This window comes from Neopsephotus bourkii, unplaced genomic scaffold, assembly GCF_033783945.1.
Source record: "Neopsephotus bourkii isolate Nb327-2 ecotype Australia unplaced genomic scaffold, CSIRO-AGI_Nbou_v1 NB_5, whole genome shotgun sequence".
Taxonomy (NCBI): domain Eukaryota; kingdom Metazoa; phylum Chordata; class Aves; order Psittaciformes; family Psittacidae; genus Neopsephotus; species Neopsephotus bourkii.
In genome coordinates this window covers 218060-242767 of record NW_026900522.1, presented here as the reverse complement: position 1 = coordinate 242767, position 24708 = coordinate 218060, and the positions used below count along the sequence as shown (strand labels likewise).

The 24708-nt window shown below is 47.1% G+C and overlaps 1 protein-coding gene across 4 annotated transcripts in view; it reads right to left on the bottom strand.

Annotated features, from left to right (window-relative positions):
• Positions 1-24708, bottom strand: part of SHISA6 (shisa family member 6) — a 232061-nt gene that overhangs the window by 196359 nt on the left and 10994 nt on the right. For all 4 annotated transcript variants that reach the window (XM_061363182.1, XM_061363343.1, XM_061363424.1 and 1 more), the window contains one exon: positions 20305-20465. In XM_061363182.1, the coding sequence (XP_061219166.1) occupies positions 20305-20465 (161 nt within the window). The remainder of the gene's footprint in view (positions 1-20304; positions 20466-24708) is intronic.

The following is a 24708-nucleotide window of genomic DNA, read 5'->3' as shown; positions in this document are numbered from 1 at the left end:
AGGGATTCAAGTTCTGCAATCAAGCCTAAAAGGCAAGTGTGGTGTTATAAATAAAATTTTAGTGAATAAGAAGGAGGAAAACCAGTGTAAGTTAAAAGGATCCCAAGAAGACAAGAAAGTACTGGGAAAGCTTCCTAAAGGTATTTTAATGTATGCTGGTGCTGAATGAAGAGGCTGGAGAGAACTGACAGATGAGCATCTTCTGCTAAACTAACAAATACTACTAAATCAGTATGTGTGGACAACTGGAGGAGGGTAGCACTTCAGGGTGTTTAAAGGAGGCAAAGCCTGGGAGGTGTCCTGCCTTCTGCTGCTGATGCCAAGAACAGATACTAACATTGGCAAGTTGTTGGAGGACAGGCACCTTGATGCTTATCCTGGGGTATCATAGCTGCTCTTCCTCCAGAGATCTACAAGAATCTTTTAGGAAGAGTTACATGACACAGCTATTATATCTTTGCTTCTCTTGTCATTACTGAGCTGTAGTCCTAGTGTATGGACACAGAAGGGCTCACAACCATTAAGTCAAGTGGGATCACAGGACTGCAGAACCAGGTTTCTGCTCTGAGATCCCTCCAGGTCTGAGAGGAGGTGTTCTATATCCGCACTGTCATAAGCCCAATTTTATAGGTTGCTGTGTGCAACAGCACATCTTTGCCTTTGCTTCAAGTAAGCAAGCAAGCCAGCTCTTCACTGCAAGCTCTCTACATACAGTGTAGTCCCTTTCTCACTGGCCTGTTTCCTGCCTTTGCAGTGCAGCAGGATGTGCCAGTCTGACCCATGTGATACCAAACTCTATGAGAATGGTGTCAAAGTTGAAAACCACTTAGTGCAGTGTTAAATGAATCTTCTTCAGGATTTACCTGAGAACGTATGGCACAGTGTAAGCCAGGCTCCATCTTTATGACCAGCCCTTTTCTGGACTGCTGTGCCCAGCCATCAGGCCATGCTGGCCAGACTGTGCCTGCTCTATAGCTCTTCGTGTACAGTGATCTTCTCTATTTGCACCTTTGATTACACCACATCAACCACAGCAGTGGCTGCACCAGGTAAATCTGTCTCCTAAATAGCCCACACATCCAGCTATCCCACCATCCCTTCAACCCATCCCTGCATCCTCCTCTTCAGCTTAATGGATGGGCAGCTGAAAACAAAATGCCCCAGCACCTGCCAATTTTACATTAGCATGGGAATGCTTTACTGCCCATACTGTCAAGAGATGTCAAGGAGCCAAACTGCATAAGACAGCCACTGATGGATGACAGTACCCAAAATTAACATGAAGTATATTTATACTTTCAGTGCCGAAGCCTTGGAATGAGTCCCTTTTTGTTTGGCAGCACTACCCCAGAACTGCATTGGAAAGCCACTTGCAAGATGCTTGTAAAGCAGATGCTTGCAGAAGGTGAGTGCTGGCTTTATTTACTAGGTAGCTCCTCTCACAGAGAGGAATCCAGCCAGTTGCTTTGATTTTAGAGGTGACACCACTATTTTCCTGCCTTTTTTGAGCAAAAGTGAGCTCAGCTTTGGCCCTGTTTTCAAGCAGTTTTACTTGGGGACAATTTTCTTGGGCTGAGTCACTCTCAGCCTCTCTTTTTCCAGTCCTGGGCGAGACTTGCACATGATTTTGGTTGTCTCACATCAGGAAAAGCTCTGTCAAAGTTCCCTGGTGGCCAACTCTTAACCAAATAGTATGCAGTGAGTCAGTAACATCATCGCAATGCCACACGTGGAAGGATGCCAAGGTCAGCTTGCAAAGTGGGGACTGCTTTAGCGTCTCTTTGAGCCAGGCTCTGCTCAGCAGCTCACTCTGTGTGATGCTCTCTGCCCCTGGGCAGGGTGTACCGTCAGGAATGGGACACACATGAGTCTGTTCCTTGTGAACCAGGCTGGGATGTGCAACTGCCACCAGTGACCCAGCTCCTTGGATTTATCCTGTTGTTTGCAAGGGGTGTCTCATCTTTCTCTCCTGCAGCTCAAAACAACTGGAAGCAAAAGGGGTTTTAGCCTGTGAACCTGTAGTTCATATCAGAATATCTCCCTAACTCCAGGTGAGTATGATGATGAGTAGCAGAAGCCACCCATGGACCTGGTAGATGGCCTGGAGGACCCTGTGTCCTGGTGGGCAGGACAAAGCTTTGTCCATCTGCCTTACAGTGCTGGCATTCACTCTCCATCCCTGGCAGTCAGCAAGCTGGCCTTCAGGGCAGATACCATGCCACGTTGCTTTTTGGACTATTTTCTATTTGGCTGAATTGAAAACGCTGTAGTAATTACTTAGGAAAATTCCTTAATCAAAATCGCATTTGCAGAGGTAATGAGCAAATAGGTCAAGGAGAGCAATGTGCCTTATAAGCAGGAGCCGTTTCCCTGAGCATCTGCAGAGCTGGCTGCCCTGAAGGACCATTAGGGAGGCGTGGGGTGGGGACAGGGCTGTGGTCCAAGGCAGGCTTGAAGTATGAACAATATCCAAGACTGGGTGCTGTATGCACTGGGGGATGCTGCAGTACACATCTAGGAGGACCAGGCTGGACAGGGCTTGGAGCAAGCTGCTCTAGTGGAAGGTGTCCTTGCCTGTGGCAGGGGTTGGAACTGGATGAGCTTTAAGGTCCCTTCAACACAAACCAGTCTGGGATTCTATGACTCTGCAGAGCACAGCCCTGATTCGTGCAGCACTCCTTGTTGCTGAGTCTTCCAGGACCGTATTGCTTTTGAGGAGATGCCTGTAATCTCTGAATGGATTTAACCATCAGCTTGGTACCCAGAGATCTTAGAGCAAACCTGTTTGATAGAAGGTGTCCTGGATTCTTGGAAGAGTGAGACCAGTCGGAGAGTCAGTCCAAAACTCTGGACTGAGACCTAACCCCCCAGGTAGATGTCCAGGATCCCTGGCTAGCTCCCTGTCCAATGGACAGCTGTCTGGCCTCCCTTTCCTGATGCTGGAAATCCTTTCACTAGATTATTTGCTTCCTACAATTAAGCCCTTGCTGTCAGCCTTAGATTTGATGGTTCAGATTAGTTCCACATCAGATGCAACCTTTTGTCACCTCACTGTACAGACCATTCAAAACTGCACTGAGCAGCTCATGTCCCAGAGCAGATCTTCTAGGATTCTGATAATTCACCCAGTTCAAACCCTGACTGCTTGCTCTCATCCATTGCTTTCTCTCACTTAATGTTATTAATTCTTGAGGGAAGCTTTCCTCTTACCCCACGCTGGTCTCAAGCACTGTTGATGAAAGACCTCACTGACAACTTCCAAAGCAAAATGACTACACTGCCTTGACAGAATCACTTCCATCCAGACGTCAGCCAATCCTTTTTGTTCACTATCAAAGTCACAGTGCATGCCCTCCTTTCACAGAAGCCATCCCAATTCTTCTGCTTCATGCTATTGCAATTCCTCACAATGCCCCTGCTCTAGCAGCTCATGTTCCCACTCCCAGCATTACAGAATCACAGAATGGTTTGGGTTGGAAAGGACCTTAAGCTCATCCAGTTCCAACACCCCTGCCATGGGCAGGGATACCTCACACTAGACCATGTCACCCAAGGCTCTGTCCAACCTGGCCTTGAACACTGCCAGGGATGAAGCATTCACAACTCCTCTGGGCACCCTGTGCCAGCGCCTCACCACCCTCACAGTAAAGAACTTTTTCCTTACACCTAACCTGAACTTCCCCTGTTTCAGTTTGAACCCATCACCCCTTGTCCTATCACTACAGTCCCTGATGAAGAGTCCCTCTCCAGCATCCTTGTAGCCCCCTTCAGATACTGGAAGGCTGCTCTGAGGTCTCCACACAGCTTCTCTTCTCCAGGCTGAGCAGCCTCAATGTTCTCAGCCTGTTTCCATACAGGAGGTGCTCCAGCCCCTGATCATCATCAAAGCCTTTCTAAGGATGAGCATTGCCATCTTCCACTGTCCTGGCACAAAAGCTGAGTGGCTTCAGGGTAACTCAGCAGCGCTCCTTTAAAATCCCTTAAATGAATATTGTCTGGTCCTGATGACTTGTTACCAGCTCATGGATAAGGTTTTATACCAAACTGCATCGATCATTCCGTGTTAGAGATAATTGTCAGCAACACCGCCTGTGCTGCATGGGGAAATCTCCTGTCCTCTCCTGCTACAGACAGTGCAAAGATTAAGATGTCACTGGCTCTGCCCTCCTCGAGTACCCTCCTATTCTGAAGACACACATTGCCATCATTTTCTAGAAATCTCTACCTAATTTTTTTCCCTCCTTTAAATCAAGACATCAGATTACACAAGAAAAAAAGATAACATCTTCCTGTTGCAAAATCTCCCTTCATCTAGTACAGGGGGCATTCCTGAAGCACACATATTGCTTGTTTGGAAGAGAAAGCTACCTCAAGCTTAGCTGTGTCCCCAGAACTGAGAGCAATTCCAGATTTGAGCAACTCTGACAGTAGGAAGGAATTCATTTATTTGTTTGGGGGGGTTTACTCTATTTGTTCAGCTTTAATAAAGGAATTGACAGAACTCACCAACAGAAAACCAAGAGCAGAGGCAAAAAGAATCCCCAAACCTAACGCAACCGGACATTTCACTGCACATGCTTCCTCCTTAGAGAGAAGAAAAACACATGCAAGCCCAAACTGAATTTAGCTGTGGCTTTTAATGCCTTGCTGGAAAGCACTTGAATGTTGCCTGAGAGGAAGATCCCCCCTCCCTCCTCACTTTATCCTTGTTTTCGGAGGATTCAGCTTTTCCACATGCATGGTAATGTCTGGTTCTTGCCCTGTGTCTCCTGCCTACCCCTGAGCTAAGCCAACATCCCTCAGTTAGACACCTACATGCCAATATCAGAGGTGCCAGGGTATCAGTGCTGGTATGAAAGGAATCACTCTTTGAATGCAAGCAGTGTCTCTAAGATGCATGGAGAGTCCAGAAGGTGTGAGCTTGGCCTTAGCATCACACCCCAGTGTTCTGAGAGTCTGTCCTGCAGCATCAGAGACTCCAGCACATGCCATGGGGGTGGGATGGGGGGAAATCTGAGAGTGCTCATGGAATGTTAGCTCTTGTGGCAGCCTCCATCTCCTGGTCTCTTGCCATGGGTGCCTGCACCAGCAGGGCAGAGGAGTTGCTGCTAACTGAAGGTCCCTGTCTGATGAAGGGCAGTGCCACCAGCCTCATGAACAATTCGAGGATGTAAATCAGGACAGGGCTGGCTGGCAGCAGACAGTGAAACATTAATGATCTTACAGCTGCTCAAAGGTAAACCACCAGCTCCACCACATATCACTCTGACAATGATGTTCAACTGATGCTCACAGGTGTCACCCTGCAACTCCATACAACATTGGCACCATGTCTGTGCAAGCAGAACTAAATCCCCATTGGGTAACTGGGCAGTGGGGATCTGTCAGCTCCTGTGAGCCTGGACATATGTGTGTGCATGGGATGATCACAGATAGGTGAGGAGTTCAAAATGCAGCAGGAAAGCAGCCCTTCACATCAACCACATGAACTAAGGAAGTCCAAGCATGGGAGGACCAAAGTCTCAAGTCCATTGGGTTCTCCTACAGAGAAGGAACTGGATCTACAGTGCAGAACCATTGCTATTCTGGTTACTAAACTGCATAACTTGAAAGGAGGAGGACCCTGATCATTTTCTCAGTTACTCACTCCTCTAGATCCAACCACGCTAATCACTGGCACTGCTGCTCATCACTTGCCCTGCCTTGGCACTTGTATTCCTTGTTCTCCAAGTCATATTGACCCTGAACTCAAGTTTTCAGCAGGGTGCTCACTCCCACCAAGATCCTGGCTGGAGATTCCAGGGATCTTGTTCAAAATGTCCATTTTTTTGCATCACAACCATCCAAAATACATCTAGAGAAGCAGAGGCAGTCAGAGGAGCTGACACAACAGCACATAAGGAAGTAGCGGGGACATGCAAAATGCCTGAAAAGAGGAAGAAAAAGGTATGTGGAAGAAACGTGATTAGATAAGCACTACTATAAGTGTGTCAGGGCTGAAAATCCATGAGGTATAGTTAGAAGTGGTTGACAGAAGTGGTTTTGCCAGGACTCTAGGCTAAAAGAAAGCAGAACTTAGATTCAGGTATGGGATGTGCAACTGGACATTGTATGAGTCTGCAGCAGTAACAACGCTGGTCTGTGACGCACAAGAACCCGTGTGCTCTGCAAGAGGGCCAGAAAGGAAGGTGTAAGGGGCATTAGGTGCCAGATGGGAACGGAAAATCCAGTTTGACAACTTGGTTAGAACAAAATCCAATCAATAATGAATGCTAGCCCACAGTTAAAATAAACCCAAACAAAACAAACAACTCTGCACAAAATCAATGGGCAAAATAGTCATGGAGAAGGTGTTAGAAAGGAGGTTACCATAGAACCTGAAGCTTGCTGCTTGCTACAAACAGTGGGACACAGGTTTCAATAGAAATCTTTGTAATGTCTCAATCACATACCACTGAGAAAGTGCGTCATTGTGGAAGTTTAACTTGCACCTCCAGACCAAAGAACTAAACCCATTGCTAATAGGGAAGCCCAGTTATTTGTACATGGAACAACTCCATCAGTCAAGAGGCCCACCAGTGGCCACGCTGCCTGGGGCTGGGGGCATCATGCAGACCTTCTAAAAAGACCACAGCTAGAACTGAGGTGTAACTTGACTTCAGAGACTGAAAAGAAATAAATGAGGGAGATGGTCTCAGACACCAATGGACTTAAGGACTCACTCAGAATTTCAACGTTGGGAAACCAGGAATTTCCTGAAATTTTGAGGCTAAAACCATCAAACCAAACCAGACTGAAGGTCTTGGCTGTGGCAAGTATCACAGACTCACTTGAATGGTTTGTGTTGGAAGGGACCTTAAAGCTCATCCAGTTCCAGCCCCTGCCATGGGCAGGGACCCCTTCCACTGGAGCAGCTTGCTCCAAGCCCCTGTGTCCAACCTGGCCTTGAACACTGCCAGGGATGGGGCAGCCACAGCTTCTCTGGGCACCCTGTGCCAGCGCCTCAGCACCCTCACAGGGAAGAGCTTCTGCCTAAGAGCTCAGCTCAGTCTCCCCTCTGGCAGATTCAAGCCATTCCCCTTGGCCCGTCCCTACAGGCCCTTGTAAATATCCCGTGAGATTCTACAAAATCCAGGTTTGTCCCCATTTTAGATGTGTGACTTTGCCTCACAAAAACATGTGAGAGTCTTGGGGAAGCAATTGCTTTTTGGTTGGGAAGCTGCATGAAAGATGTATTTGTAGAAGATTCCTGAGCAGTGTTTGCTGCTGCCTTTCCCTGTATCTCCAGCCAGAAGCAGTGGGGGACTCCTGTACCTCTTAGACACTCACTAAAGAGGAGGAGGACCTACACAGAGCAATTAGCCCTAGAAGAGAGAGGACATCAGCCAGTTCTGTGCTAGGGGGCTCTGCCAGTGCCTGGCAGATGCAATGAGGGTGGTCGGAAACCTGAAAACCTGGGATGAGAACCTCTGAGATGACAACGACCAGCCCCAAGGCAGCAGTGGGATGCTCCAGAGATGGTGGTAGTTGAAGCTACCCAACTGCAGCCTGCACATCAAAAGCCCTTTCAACTTCCCCTCCTCCACCCTGCTTCCTGGACCATGAATATATTAATATTTAAGTAGGACTTAATAGAGCAACTCATTCTGCTGAGCTGTGCAACCTGGATCGGTGCCTCTGACCCTGGGTAGCCTGCAGCACTTCAGTTTACTTAATGCTGACTTTACCCACAGCATGGACACATCTTCACACCTTTCCTGCATCCTCCAGTCATCACAAAGGCTAATGCCTTGCAGGGTTCCCCAAATACCCTTCCTATAAGGGCCACAGCACTGCTTCCTACAGGGAAGATGGGATGGATAGGTATGTGAATTCTGAGTGAAGGCAGCCTATGTGAACAGTACAGGGGTATTCCTGGCACATGCCCCTACGAATAACTGGGACTTTAGATCCCTCTGAAAGGCATGATATAGACAGAATAACTGCACCCAGCCTGTGGAGATCACCGGGAAATGCTTTCTCAGTAGTTAAAAGGTGTGCATCCAGGGAGGAGACATGTGGAATGAAAGGGAGCAACACAGAGGCTGCATTACTGCAGTTGGATGACATCAGGTAGAAAGCCATGGACTTGAGAGTTAGTATTTATCTTGCTGCCTTTTCAGATGGCTCATTCGAGTACTGGAGCGCTCCTCTACAATTGGCAGGAACTGAATGTCTTGCATGGGGCTTGTCTTAGAGAGCACCAGTTATCCACAGAAGTGATTCAACACAGGAAGACAGAGGTGTTGGCACAGCTGACAAACTGGGGACAGATTTGGGGAGAAAGCTGCAAAAGGCCACCCACATATATTAGAATTGTTTTCCTGAGAAGCATTTGATGAGATGTGAACTTCATTACTTGCTACCATTGCAATACAGAGCCTTGTCCAAAGCCCAGGAGAGTCAGCAGGAATCTTTCCATTAACTTCTCTGATTGTAAGTAAGATTTTGACAGATGTACTCCCTTTTCCTGCCTCCTCGAGCATTTGAAATCAAACAGAAAGAGTAGTCAGATTTGTCCTTTTACAGAGGAGGGCATCATTCCTTCTTAGATATGCTCATATAAATAGTCACACGGAACTCTTTTCAGATACCTGCAAAAAATAAGATGGTCTTTGGGTAATAAAAGCTTCAGAGGAAAGTGAGACAAGACTCCCTAACCTTCCAAGCCACACGCATGGCTGATGTGCCAGAAGGAACAGGGACTGCACCACTGGTAAAAGCCGTTTGCAGCCACAGTAAAAGGTGTCTTCAGATCTTCAACATGGTCCTTTCAAACTAGAAGCCTCCTCCTGAAAGCCACCAGAACCCCCCCATGGCACATCCCAGGGAAATACCCCAGAGAGATGAGTGTTGTGAAGGAGAAGCCAAGCTGCCCCATGTAGAGAAACACTGCAGACAGAAATGGGAAGGCAGCCCTGCAGGCTATTCTGCAACCCTTTGCTCTGGCCAAGCAGAGCTTAAGACAAGGCAATGAGAGAATTGGTTAAGCCTTTTAGGATTCAGATGCCTAAGCCAGAATGCTCACCAGCTATGCCTTCAGAGACTTGAGCACTATCTTCTGCTGGTAAATGCTCCCACTTCTCCTAACGAGGGCCTTGCAAGGTCCCTGAAGGCTACACATCTGGATGCCAGGTTCATGACATACACAAGAACTAATTTATGAGAAGTTAACCATGACGTCCCCTTCATTCTCACGTATCTGGAAGCTGTGCTGGTAGTTTTCCATGACAAGGTTACAAAAGCTGCCTATAGCTTTGCCAAGCCTGGATGCCACTGCTCTTCATGGAGGCAGTGGCCAGTGTTCTGCTTGAATTTACTGCTCCTGGTAATGATGCCAGGAATGAATCTTTGTTTCAGTACATTTTTGTATCATTTTAAAGTCAGCAAAGTCAACTGGAAAGCAAAGCAAGGAAGCTGAGAGTGATGAGAGCAGAGATTGAGTTGCAACATTTGGGCAAGGGTCCAACAAGAAGGGAAAGAAAGTTTACTGATTATGGCATATTCTTAATAGAGTATTGCTCCAGCTCCTCACCTCTGTTTACGCTTCTATTGAGCGCGATACAATCAGCAACCATGAAACAGGAGAAGCTCAATGCATAGATGTCCTTATAAAGATTTCATTCTTCACAGTGTCAGAAGCAACTGGTTGCGTTACTTCCTGAGACCAATTTAATTGCTGCCAATACCAGTTGCAAATTGGCTTTAACATTTTAAATTGATGTTTTCTGTAAACTGCTCTGATTAATGGAAAAAAACCCAACACATTGTTTCTGCCTTTCATCTGCAGATCTAATGCATTTTACAACCATAATCGATCTAAGACACACAGAGGCAAACAGGGAGAAGCAAACCTGCTAATGAAACTGTATCGCCCTTCCACAGGAGCTGCAGGATGGCACAGGGCAGAATGGATGGTTAGACTGTCCATTCCCCAGGGAAACTCCTGAGCAGCTTAAAAGGAATATACCTTCAGTGCAGGCAGTTGTTTTGATTACAAACTGCCACCATGGTGTCAGAGAGCAATCCTGGAAGATCCAAACCTGTTCCTGGATCTCAGCCCACTTTGTCTGAAAGTGCCTGTAGCCTTGATGGGGCTCAGAGTCAATCCTAGCTGGACACCAACTTCCCAGAGCATCCAAGCACAGGTTCTCCTGCGTGCTTGCTCACAGGCAACCTCTAAACCCCGACTCAAGCGTATGGTTGCATGGACACAGCTCAGTGGTTCCAAATCTAGCACTGCCTACATGGGGGGACTGCTCTCAGCCCTGCTCCTTACTGCACTCCTGTGTTTTATCCTGTTACCTCTTCCTGAGCTGCCCCTGCTGGGTTAATGAGTTAAACCAGCTGATGGCAGAATGTGACAGCACCAGCCAGTGTGGAGGGCAGTGGCCATGGCAGAGGATGTGAGAGGAGCAGGGTTGAGACCTCTGCTTCGATGGCAACAGAGCCATTAGCCTGAGTCACCTGCCTGTGAAACTGGAGCTTGAGAGGAAGAAAGGCAAGCTCATGGATTCAAATCAAGACATAAGGCAGGGCTCAAATCACAACCTACCAAGGAGCATGACACCCATTGCCTACTGGGGAGATGGTGAGTGCTGAGATGGCAGCAGCTTCGCTCAGGCACCCAGTGCTCTACAGGGAAAGGAGCATCATCCAGCCCTGCCCATTCCATAGCACTACACATCCTCCAGAACACCTATGCCATTAGAGGTATCTGTTCTAATGGCCCTCTACTCCCAATCCTTCACCAGACCTGGAGAGGGAGGACAGAGCACAGGATGAGAGGAACAACCTGGCTCAACCATTGTACCTTCCTGTCACTCACCATGCAGATTTCATAGCATGAGGGCATGAACTGCCCCCCCCCTTAGGAGCTGTGACCCAAAACTGTTTCATAGAATCCCACATGGAAGTTTTGGTTGAAGGGACCATAAAGCTCATCCACTTCCAAATCCCAGCAGGGACACCTTCCACTGGACCAGGTTGCTCCAAGTCCCATACACTCTGGCCTATTTTCCATTTGGTTTCCATCTCTGCTTTTGTATGTTTTGGGAACAGTATTTCTTTACCATTCCCAAACCAGCTGTACGTATTCAGGGATTGGGAAAGCATCCAAATGTGTCAGGTTGGACCTCCTACATGCACACACAGTCTCCATCCTCTGTAACTCCTCCTCACAGCTCCCAGTCAGTGTTAACTGTGACTCCTGCATCCATCAGTCCCACTTCCCAGGACCCTACAATCCCGTCAGCCCCAGGATTTGCTCTTAAACCCAGTAGCTGCTACAAATCATAGAACCAAACTGGTTTGGGTTGAAGGGACCTTAAAGCTCATCCAGTTCCAACCGCTGCCACAGGCAGGGACCCCTTCCACTGGAGCAGCTTGCTCCAAGCCCCTGTGTCCAACCTGGCCTTGAGCACTGCCAGGGATGGGGCAGCCACAGCTTCTCTGGGCACCCTGTGCCAGCGCCTCAGCACCCTCACAGGGAACAGCTTCTGCCTTAGATCTAACCTGAACTTCCCCTGTTTCAGTTTGAAGCCATCACCCCTTGTTCTGTCACTACAGTCCCTGATGAAGAGTCCCTCTCCAGCACCCTTGTAGCTCCCTTCAGACACTGGAAGCTGCTCTGAGGTCTCCACGCAGCTTCTCTTCTCCAGGCTGAGCAGCCCCAATGTTCTCAGCCTGTTTCCATACAGGAGGTGCTCCAGCCTCTGATGATTCTCGTGGCTTCCTCTGGACTTGCTCCAACAGCTCCGTGTCCCTGAGATCACAGCCTGGTTCTGGGAGGGAGGCCCATGGGAAGCAGGGGGCACAGGGAGCTGCCGATGCTGCATGGTGCGATGTGGGGCATCACTCAGCACGTGTCTGTACCCACTGCGTTCCCTGCAATGTGCGGGGCCTTGGCTGGTTACATGCCTGCATTAGACTCACAGACTTTTCCACATCATTGCCTCTCCTCCACAGGAGCATGGTGCCAGAAGAGCCCGCTTCAATTAATTCCCACATTACCCCTGTGTTTTGCTATATTGTTTTCAGCAGGTAGAAACTCACCGTGAGCCTTTGTTTCAGAGCAAATCTATATGCTTAATCCTCTCTGCTGCTCACAACTTGCATTAGTCTCTCTTAAAAAAGATGCTGTTACCATAGGAACCCACCGTTTCCAGATATCACTGTGGATAAGTGCTGCCTTGCCTGGCCTTGTGGCTCTGGGACTGCACTCAGTTGAGTGAATGCTAAAATCCACCAAAACACTTTGAACAGACACCTGATATTTATCCATAGCTCTGGATGTCACTACTCTGTTGTGGCTGCGAGTCCATGTGCTTACCAAGACTTTATATGTGTCTATATACACACACACTCCACCTACCCATTTTTCTCCTTCAACAGTTAGACTTTTCCCTAACTTGTCACTTGTTTGGATACAGGAAAACCTTGATATCAGTCATGGGAGATGTTTGGATGTGAGACACAAGAAACTGTTGCTTTTTATTCTCCAGTAAGTTCACTGGTAAATACACTTGCAATGGGGATGTTGTGTTGTCTCATGTGTCTTGTTAGCAGGCATCATTTTCCCAAAGGTTCTTTTCACACATTGCACTACAACTTTACAGCTCAGTAAAATACTCTGGAGACCAAAATAAATCAATAACTAGAGGCAGAGTAGGTGCAGCCCCAGCCTCACCAAGGGAAAGAGGAGGCAGCGGACTCAGGAGAGCACTGGGGACCACGGGCTGTATTTGCCAGTATTAGTGGGCAGCACATATTATAGAATCATAGAACCACAGACTGGTTTGGGTTGGAAGGGACCTTGAAGCTCCTCCAGCTCCAGCCCCTGCCACGGGCAGGGACATCTTCCACTGAAGCATCTTGCTCCAAGCCCCTGTGTCCAACCTGGCCTTGAACACTGCCAGGGATGGGGCAGCCACAGCTTCTCTGGGCACCCTGTGCCAGCGCCTCAGCACCCTCACAGGAAAGAGCTTCCGCCTAAGAGCTCAGCTCAGTCTCCCCTCGGGCAGGTTCAAGCCATTCCCCTTGCCCTGTCCCTCCATCCCTTGTCCCAAGCCCCTCTCCAGCTTTCCTGCAGCCCCTTTAGGCACTGGAGCTGCTCTAAGGTCTCCCTTCAGGAGCCTCCTCTTCTCCAGGCTGACCCAGCCCAGCTCTCTCAGCCTGGCTCCCTATGGGTGCTAGTGATTGAATATCCCCACAGAAGCCAGTCCTAACCTCTGGCAGCAATAGAAGAGGGAGGCTGGATGTCCAAAGCAGTAAGATTAAGAAAGGATAAGCAAGAAAATATTGAACAGTTTAAAAGATCCATTTGGAATAAGGGCAGTTAAGCTCAACACACTCAGAGGTCATTGACCTGACTCCGAGCCCATCCTTTCTCCTGTGTTTCTTGGATTTAAAGTACTTTGGGACAAAGTCTTTGCTTTCCAATGTAAATATAAAATCTCTCTCTTACTATTAGGATATGGAATTGAAGGAGTCAGGTCTGTGTCCTTGTGGAGATGCAAGAAGAAGCATCCCTGTGGATGCAGAGGACTGGAGCACACACTGGAGCACACATTCCCTCTGAGAGGTGCCAGCCTGAAGGCACCAGTGTTGGTCTTAGGGCAAAACTGCTCTCTCCACACCTGGGCAAATGGCATCAACTACTCAGGAACAAATCTTTCCAAGGCCTTTGGCATTTATTTGGAAGTCAGGGGAAAATGGCACCCAAGTACCTTTCAAAGTAAGGCCCTTGCCTCTCTGTGCTCCACCTCTGCATCTGTCAAACAGAGACTGGCAATGCCAGATGGTGAGAGTTAAAGGGCATCAGCTGCTCTGGTACGAGGGGTGAGTGAATACCTGTAATGTCTAACACTGTACAAGTAATTTAGCTCCTAAATAACTGAGGAACCCAGGTCTTTCATACCAAAGAAGATAGCCGATGGTGACACATCTTTGCTACCCTGCATCAATTCCAGCAGCATCCACCTCTCCTCTCTCTCTCTGCTGGAGTGATCCTCCCTTTTGGCCATGGAATTTTGGATGCCGAACACTGAGTAACTCGCACCCTCACATCGTTCTGAGACAGGAAAAAACCCAACATTTTCTGTTGGCTCAGAAAATGCATTAACCCATTGGGGTTTTTCCTGGGAGGGAAAACTGTGGGAAGCAGTGGGCTTACTGTAAAAGGGATGTGATGGAGGAAAAGCCAGGTGGAGTGACATTGAATTGTCTTACCTTCCCCAGATCCTAGATGTTTCAATGCTGTTTCTTTCTTTTCTAATGTCAGTGAACAGCAACAGGAGTACAGAGAAAAAAAACAACCCTGTTCCTGAACTCTCTGGGTGTTTTCCAAGTGTTTTCCCTAATTCTTCACCCACCTGCACCTTAACTAGTTTATTACAATAGAGCTCAGGGGCTCTGAAATGCCACTATGGAGACCGGGGGATCATTTTAACCTGCTTTGTATTCCCCTGAACAGCTGTAAATGACAACACAAACTGTGCAGCAGCAGGGAATTTGAACGCCTTTGACATACATTTCTACACTGATCCTCAGTAAATTAATTCAAAGAGTTGCTGGGGATTTTGGGGAGAAGCTGGAGAATTCAATGAATGAATAAAGGAAGCAAATTCGAAGCAGAGACCAGCTGGAAACCTGGGGGAAGGGAGAGAGGGGAAAGGGAGAAAGACAGACAGGAGAAAGCAGGTACAACCTGGAGGAAACCTATGGAGCCAACCGGCCTGATCTTCAGGAAAGGGCCAGAGCCTGTGCTGAGCCCACAGCCCAGGGACAGCAGGGCCAAGTGCCCTCCTCCCCTATGCGATGCTTGGGATGGAAGTATTCCTCATGCTGCTCTGCCTCTATTTGGCTAGAGATGTTAGCTACAATTTCCATAAAGATTAAAAGCCTCTCCTGCATTCGTTCACATTCAGAACAAGCTCAGAATATGCCTCTGGGTGGAAGGCATTGCTGAAAACAGCACTTTGAATATGTACATCTCTGGAACATCCTGACTCAAATGGCTTATTAAAAGCCTTCCCCAGATATATCAGGCTAATCAGAGCGCTAGCCTGTGTTGTTTGCTGCATTCAAGCTGGTAATCCTGTCAATAAGCTGCTCTTCACACCTGCACGTACCCTTGTCCCTAGTGCAGATGAATAGCAGATTTCTCACGCTAGAAAACTACCACCCCTGCAGCCGGCTCTTTGCTGGCACATCTGGAGCTGGTTTCAGACCAGCGCACTCTGTTGGTGAGGCAGTTTGACATTCTGAGAATTAAGAGGCCAAAAGAATATAAAACTTGGCCAGAGTCTTTTCTTCAGCAGGTACAAAAAAAGTCTTCTCATTGCTCTTCCAGCCTCCTGATCCTGCAGGGAGTCAGAAGCAGCATAATTCCAGGCACAGATTTTACCTACCTGCCTCATGCTCAGGTAGGTGATATCTGGGCACCCTTCACTGCTGAAAGCATTGCATGGTGGCAGCAAGAACATCATTGTCCTGAACATATTTGGAGAGACTTCCAATAAGCGTCCCACATCAGTCTGATGGTCCTGAGTGTTCCCTCTCTGCCAGGATAGCAATACTATTAAAGTGAATTGTATGAAAAACAGCCAGGACGAGACTGAAAGAATCAAGGATCAGTTCCAATCATCTGCTGTCCTGGAGCATCACAGATTTGTACCAGCTGTGAGGCTGGGACATAAACCTCCCTGACCTATGAGGATTGACTTCAACCAGGCTCATGTTCCATTCACACTGATTTAGAGCAGTCCAAGATATACCTCAAGTTCTTACCTGGAGTCTTCTGTGATTCTGTCTCAGTTTGGAAAGCAGGAGTGGGACGGCTCCCTGTTAGCCCTGAGCTGGCTGTCCCTCTGTCACCAAGGCACTCGCAAAACTCCTTCCCACCTGACAACTGCATCAGGGGTTGAATCTTGCAGGTTCTTTGCTTAGCCACATCTCAGCAAAAGCAAACCAACCCCTTGCATCTGACTTTCAGAAGGCCTCAAATATCCAAGGGTGGTAATGGAGGCAGTCATCTGAGCCCAGGATTTAGTCTTAATTTTTCCACTATTGCTAATGACCATCAGCAATAGTGGATGTCTGTCCACTATAATGACTGTCACAAGAACTGCCCTCATCTTTTCTGACACATCAGTTGACTGTGGCCATTGCAGGAGGGTTGCCTCTGGCTCAAATTGTTTCTTGTGCCAAATGCAACACCTTCCTCTGTGGGAGCATCCTGCTGCTTATGTATGACGTTTTCCAAGCCCACAGGAACTATTGACCTTTCTCCCATCTCTCCTTGTTCTTGTCTATGTTTGCTGGCCATCCACTGAACAAATGAATGGCACTGCCCTTCACAGCAGACGTCAGGACAGACAAAGTGGCCGGGAGAGAAGACAGGGGAAATGTGGCTGGAGTTTTCCTTCCAACACCCCTAAATGTGCTACTGCGATAGAGATATTAAAAATGCCAATAGATAGCGAGATGAGATGGATTTCCTGTAATCTCAGATTCATCATATTTTACCTGTTACAATGGCAAACACTGAACTAACGAGAGGTTTGTGTGGGCAGCAGGAGCATTCCTGTCTACAGCGAGTGCTGTAGCTCATACTAATGAGTCAGTGCACAGCTGGAGAGGTGTGCTCTGACCCAAGCAATCTGTAGACACAGTGTCCATCTTTTCTTATCTGCAAAGAGCCTACCACCACCAAAACAGCAGCACTGAATAAAAGCAGTGAATAGAAATGACAGTGGAAGTGAGGGCGGGTGGAAGGGGAGCTGAACTGTCTCCCTGGCATCTGAAAAGGGCATGTGCTTGATTCTCAGAGGAAAGCAAAAGTGGCAATGTAGAGATGCTCTTCAGTCAGCCGGGTCCTGATGAACAGCCTGCTCCCACATCACCTGGGGAAGGTGGCCTCTGTAAACTCATAGGCTGAAGCCTTCTTGAAACCAGCTGCCTTGTCTGAAGAGACAATTGTCTCTATGTCTAGGATAAAGAGATCAACTCCCTTAAACAAGCATTCATTAGACCTGAGTTCTTCTATCTCAAAGCTCAACAGAGAAGTATAGACCAAACCTAACACCAAGGTCCTGTCCTGCTGCACAGTTTAGAGCTCTGCAACTACCTTCTGTGAAGTGCCTGGGCAAATACACTGAGCACTGTGCCTTCGTCTTGAACTCTCTCTGACAGCCAGAGGCAGCGCCCATGGCTTGGTGGGTTACCAGAGGAAGCTGCACATACCCATCCTGTGATCTCCTGCTTTGATCACCCGAGGGCTGCCTGAGTGATTGCAGGAAGGCCCATGGGACATGGCCTCTTCTCCAAACCTTCATCCAGGAACATCAGGCATCACCCAGCAAGTTGAGTGCCTCAGCAGCACCTGCATATGCTGCTTTGTTTGGCCTCTGCTCCCTCAGACACAGACCACTTCCATTTGTCATTGTCACCCACAATCACTTTGTCCACTGATACCAAACCAGCCTAATGGAAAAATGAAGCTATAGCTTATTTAGCAAGACTGAAGGGCTCCCTTCTCATTTGAAGTTTTGAAACAAAAGTTCCAAATAAAACTAATATCAAACTCAATCTCAGCCCATATGTAGCAACTATAGCACTTTCTGATTTATTAACCTCTCCTACGCTGGTGTCCTGAAACAAACCACAGGCAGCAGACCTGATGCTTTTCAGGATCCCACAGCAAAACCCTGTACTTGTGGTCAGTGTGCAGCACTACTGACTACTGCTTTGCCTGGAGCCTGCTACTATATATTGCTGCCTCTATTCCACACACACATACACACACCCTAACTGTCCTTCATTCCCTCCTACTTATTTCTTCCCCTCCTTCCCAAAAAGCCAGTATTGATGGTGACCCCTTTTCTACTTCCATCCTGGGGGTTACCAGATTTATTGTAACTTAACATGCTAAAACCCATTCTTGTTTTCCAACTTTTACTTCCCTCCCAACCTAAAACATTTTAGCGTTCGCTTATACAATTTCCTGCTTACAGCAATAATCTGAAGATTAGCTGAGTAACAGCGAATAGTTATAAGGGAGCATTGCCCTATTCTGCAACTGCAACAATATAAAATATCATTAACTGTATAGCTGCTTTATGAGCTTATGATATTTTGTAAGTGATTAGTTTTCTGTCTCATATGATATATGAGGACATGTTAATAACAGACACAACCGAGCCAGGAACAAGTTCTTTTGGGCAAGGTACAAGAGCAAGTTTTCCCTTCCCAGCTTTGGCAAGGGCTAACTAACATTCGGTCCAACTGGCTGCCTGAGGCTGAAGTGATCCATTACCCCTACGGCTGCCAGTGGCTTTGGAGGGCTCTGCTGGAAGTAAAGTCCCTCTCCTTTGTAGCTGTGGTTGAGAACATCTTCTTTCAGTGGGCTCCTGTTGCCTCTGGCTTGACTGTTTCAGCCCTGACCACACTGTGATGGCTTTTCTCCTTCACATGATATCAGCAAACACACAAACAAGCAGAGGCTGAATGAAGAGATCATCATCTTGAGCATTATGCATTTTCCTTCCCAGCCATTTTGCCTTGCTCATCCCATGTCCCAGTCCTCAGCAAGCACCAAGTAAACTCCTTACTGAGTGCTGACACTTTGTAGTGTGAGCATTGAACACCCCACTCATGATTCCTACATTCTGGTCCTTGTGTGCCTCCACTAATGCAGCAGTAATATGTCCTTTGGAGCCATCAGCTGCCAACACCTGAGAAGAACGCTGCAATCAGTAATTCCCCTCACAAACTTCCCCATTTGACTTCTCACACTCGACAGTGCCTAAACATGGCACCTAATTCAAACCCCCAGTATCCAACTGCTATCTCCTGCTGCAAGCAAAGGATTTTTTCTGCATCTTCACTCAGCCATTCACCTGCCCTAACAGACCAACAAGAGCCAATGGGAAGACAGAGGGTGTCTTCAGAAAAGGATTCATCTCGTTGTAAGGCTTATGTCAGAGCTGTTCTCTGATGATGCCTATACCTGTCCTCTATCCACAAACCCTTATTTCTTGTGTTTCTGCCCTGGGCAGAAACATATCAAGAGCCAGCAACAGATATGCAAAAGCACCTTCCTTTTCCAGACAAACCATCTCATGTACTGTTCTCCAGCCCAACATTTAATTTCACAGTTACAACTCTCTGGCATGCAAAACCACAGGGTTCAGTGACCTCTGAGTAAAAACTGGAGAGCAAAGAAATCCTTCCCCACACTCTCCTGTCTCCATAGGGTGATGCACATTGCAGCAAAACCCTTCTAATGGCAATGGAAAACAAATAGTCACTGCCCTCTGTCATGGGCCCCTTCCACAAACAGAGGAGCACATTAAGGCCTGCAGGTTCTGGAGCAGTCTGAGCTCCTGCCAGCTTCTTTCAGAAGCTCTCCCAGCAGGGACCATTAGGAAAACCTCCTCTGATTGCCAGATCAGGAAATGCCACCCTTCCCTGTGAAGCTGAATAGCTTGTGAGTGAATGAGAGCACACCTATAAGGCACACATCCAGTCACAACTGAGAGGTGGCAAGTGATGGCAAGTCTACTGCATCCCACTTAACAGAGCTGGTCAGCAACCATTGAGACGTTGTTTTGGCAATTCTCAACATGTGAAGCATTAAGAAAAATCAGCATATTGTGAACTAAGAGGCTGCATCCTTGTGCCACTGGGGGGACAGAGGCAAAGAGCACTCAAATGAATTGACCAAATTCACTCTGCTAGCAGAAACCAGAAGAAAACACTGTGTGTCCCAACTCCCAGAGCAGTGTTCCTGAAGAACCTCAGGCCAGTGTCTTTAAGCTCCTGGGATACTGTCTAGGTCACCTCTCACACTCTGAGCACATGCCTGTAATGAATAAGGTGGCCCTAGTGATGTGGATTTCTTCCTTCTCAGCTGCTGTGTGCAGATAGCCCGACTGTGCTCTACAGTACATGTGTTGTGTTGGCAGTCCTAAATGTTCTAACCTGGATGCAAGCATTATTGTATAAAGTGAATTTATACCTCAGTGATTCTGAATTTTTAAAATGCCTGGAGAGAAGAGCAACTCTATTCAGCAAAAGCCTTGAAGAACCAGCACCACTGATCCTTGCACTCTCTGCTCCATCCCATTGCCTCTGAAAGCCATTTATTATCCAAATTTTCAAGTTTACAAAATCCACAGTTGTAAAGCACGATGTTCTGCTCACTTCTAACACAGCCCTGGTACAACCACCTCTGAAGAGAGACAGCAGGAAAGCAGCACTTACCTGGGTTACTCTTGGAGGTGCGCACAGGGGTGTAATGGTTTTTGGAGGATGTCCTGACTGGGGTGTTTTCTTTGGGGGAGGTATCTATGGCCGAGATAGTCTCTCGTTCACAGTGTGCTATTGGGATTGGTCCCTGCTGCCTTAAGATGTCAGCCAGAGCCCTGGGGAGAGAGAAATAGAGGGGGAGGGAAATGTTATTTTCACACAGTACTTGGAATGGCATTCAGCATTTTCACTTCCACAGTCACTGTGGAACAGCAGAAGCTGGATTTCTACCATAAACAGGGAAAAAAAAGGCAAAAATAACAAAATAAAAGCTATGGCTTAAAGCTCAGTTTCTTTTTTTTTTTGTGTCTGCTGCATGTATTTATAGGCTGGCTAGCTATTGTTTAGCTTTTCATATGCTTCCACTAATTCACTTCACCCCAGGGTTATGTTATCTTTCCATCATTCTCCTTGCTAGCAGTGATAGTGCAGATGAACTGTTCTTAGCACAAAGCCTTTAGAAAGGGCCACCACTGAACATGCCAGAACCCTAAGACCGCAGCACTGTGATTTTCTAAAGGATACACCAAAACTGTGCTGCCGAAGCCAAACTTCTTTAAGCCTGAATCAGATCAAGAGTCAGGTCCCCACACTCCTTAAATCCTTGGTTTTTAATGCAGGAAGCTCAATACACCAGAGTGGTGGGAGTGGGATTCTTAAAGGAGAACCAGAAGAAAAGGATTAAGCCATTTCCATGGTTAACACAGCAATAGCCTACCTTCAGCTACTTGTCCATTAGGGATTTCTTTAATGGTACTGAGGTTTCTCCTATTCCCCAAGAAAAAGAAATGTCACAGTTGTATCCAATGTTTTCCCCTTGGATGAGTGCATACTCAAAGAAATTTTTAAGTCTGTGAATATCATGGACACAGTGGAACAACTATGGCATGAAATGCATTGATTTTCTTAGTTCAGCCACAGGTTACCTCTGGAGTCATAGGAAAAGAAGGAAGAAGGTAGCTTGTGTGGATTTTAAGGGAAGGTGGCATTTTAAATGCAAAGGAGTTTCAAGGTTCTTTTCTCTCAGCAAAGGGAATATGCCTGGTGTCACCTTGGGTATCAAGAAAGATGTAAGGAGAAGAAATTCTTCCATTACATATTGATGAGAATGATGCTGGTGTTGCTTGTATCTACTAACATTCCTTAAATGCCGTATTTCTGGTCTTTCATATGAGAAACAGCTTGGGACCTGAGTCTCTTCCATTTTCCAGCTCGTTTCCTCTACAGACTACTGTTCCTCTGTCATACATGCTCTACAGAAGACACTCAGTTCTCAGAGGTTTCAGAAGAGGATTAGATGAGTTTACAACCACCCTGTACACAATAAGAGTATTTTAAACCTTATTTGATTATTTACTGCTTACAGAGGGAGCAGGCATAGAGGTTATAACCAATCATATGCGTATGTGGGCACATACTGGTGCATACAGAGTAAAGGGGTTGTAACATGCAGGGAGATGAGAGCACAGGGGATTTTGTGCTAAGACAGGCTCAGAGAGAGGTGAATAGGAAGATGGGTACTTAGCCATATCCCAAGTCAGGGCTCCTTTTACTTGCCCCTCACTGAAGGAAAGGAAGCAGCATTTGGTGTTCTCCAAAATACACTGAATCCCCATGGACTGACACAGATCTGTGGGTTCTCATCACCATCTTTTACAGTCATGCCTGAAGTCTCTCAAACTGGGCACCAACTTAGAGGACATGTCTGAAATTCTGGCCCCTTGCCCAAGGTTATACAGAACGTGAGTGGCAAGACAAGGACTAGAAGGCAGGGCCTGAGGTCCCTGCCCTATTGAGACACTGCGTGATTCCCTCCTGAGGAGAGGATTCATTCAACCACCAGTAATCCTGATGCTTTTCCAGACAAATAGCTCCCCACTGCATTATACATCTTGATGACTGGGGAGGATGTGGGAAACTAATGAGGTCTCTATTTGGCACCAACATCCAGTACATCCTGTTGGAGACAACATGTTTTCTAAAGACAGCAGGTTGGCAGAACCAAGACCTTAGTACATATCTCCAAGATATATTAAGCATCAGATGACCATTTAATGGTAGCTGCAGTACAGAAATGCTAAGAGTCATTTTTCAATCACAGAGATTGTATTAGGACTATTATCTACTAGCACATAGTGGCTCGGGCTCATTTTGAACACCTGTAGAAGACACTCTTACTGTCAAGAGCACAGTCACTCAAGAGTACAGTGGAAGATGACAGCATGGATAACACTAAAAGACTATATACCACTTTATTATAATAGAGCTAGCTGGGCAGGAAAGGTCAGGTCAGGGACTGGTTTACACACAGAAGCAGTTGTGTGGGATGAGGTAGAAAAAGGCAGTAGAGAAACTCAAAGATGAGGAAGTGGAGCTGGAGGTACCAGTGGGACGGAAATGGAAGAGTACACATCAATTCTCCCTGAAGCTGAATTTGTTTAACCTGACAAAGAGAGGCCAAGAGAGGACTTACATCCCACTAATGGGGAGCTGCAAGGGAGACAGGGTAAGGCTGTTCTTGGAGGTATAAGGCAAAGAAGACAAAAGGCACATACTATAGTAAGGGCTATTCCACTTGGTTATAAAAAACCAAAAAAGACACGGTGAGATAGCTAAATATTGAAACAGAGACCCAGAGAGGCTGTGGGATTTTCATCCTTGGAGGTCTTCAAAAGCAGCTGGATAAGGCCCCAACGACCTCCTCTACCACTGGAGTTGCCCTTGATTTAAGCAGACAGCAGGAGGAGTGACCTCCAGAGGTCCCCTCCAACCTAAATTCTGCTACCATTCTGAGTCTAGGATCACCTCCACTGCAGGTCAGCTTGTGTCTCCTGATACTGCTGTCCTGTCTCCTACTGACACCATTCTCTGAACAGGCACTGATAGAGACCAAAGGAGGCAGCTTCCCCACCTCATGGATGGACAGTTCACCTCCATTCACTAAAGAGAATAGAGGGAATTGAAGTGAATATACCCTGGAACAATTCAAGCCTTATTCCCTCAGACATGATCTACCTGAGAGCCAATCCCTGAGCCTTCTGCTCTCCACAAGGACAAAACCAGGCTAATACTTCAGTTTGTGAGCAGTTTCTCATAAGACTATGCTTGGCTGTTCCTTGGTTACAGCCAGGACCTGAACTCACTGATCCTGACCACAAACAACGATACAGCTCAGGTGATGAGAACAAATTTAATCCCTTCGTTGGTTTTCATCCTGAAGGAATAGTAATAAAAGCAGCTCTCTGGGTTAGTTGCTGGTCACAGCATAACAAGTAAATGATTCCTAGTCAGGTGCCAGCCACATGGAAGAGAGGAGGTTGCTACTCTCAGATGGACTGAAGATAACACAGGTGATGCTCAGGAAAGTGATGTCCGACGTGTCAGACTACATGAGATGAACATCACTATCAAAAGCAGACCTAGATCATAAGCCTATGGGACTAAACCAACATGAGTTCAGCAGTCCTGAAGGTGTAATCTTCTTATGCCCTAAACACACCAAACTGTGTGTCCTCAGTGCTCACTCTTTGTCCTCTTCTTTAACGTCTAACGGAGAAAAAAAAAAGACTGTTCAGCATCAGCAGAACAAAACGTTATAGGTGGGGGAGAAAGTCACACTTGGATCCAACTGGTTAGTTCCTTGCCAATTCAATCACATTGTTGTGTGGGATCCAGTTTATTTCCATAAAGCACCAAGGGCTGAGTCCCATGCTGGTGGAAGGTCAGTCACACTGAGGGAACTATTTGGTCAGTAGGAGTCTCTCAGGTACAGCTAATTGTCCACTGCAAAAGCTTCAATAATGATACAGTAATAGAGTCACTTTTGGGCCTTGAGTGTGCAGCCATTCGGGTACGTTTAGTCCCACTGATGTCAACAGCACCTTAATCACCTGCACGAGGCTGTGAGACACTTCAAACATCTCTCTATGACAACACATCTCTTATCTCGGGCAAACAAACCTGGCTCGCTGCAACGCTACCTGTGGCACCGCGCACAGTAGCCAGTGCTGCGTAACTGTGCATCATATCCTGAGATAATGATTTGTGACAGTGTTTGCAGTCATGTCATTCCTGTGAGAACACTAACACTGCTTTCCACGTAAACCCAGTGTATAAATAGCGACAGCAGGGATGCTGTTCCACACCAGTGCTGGACCAGCAGCATGGGATAAAAAAACACGGATGTCTTGCATGGCAGAGACATCCCAAGGCAGAGCAGGTCAGGTCCTGCTCTCAGGCATCTCAGCAGCAGAGGCTCTCCTGCAACTCTGCACTAAGTACTTTGGGAAGAACCACAGTGGGATGAACACAGGGACCCAAATGCAAAGAGGCCACTGTTTTGGAATACAAAAACAGAAG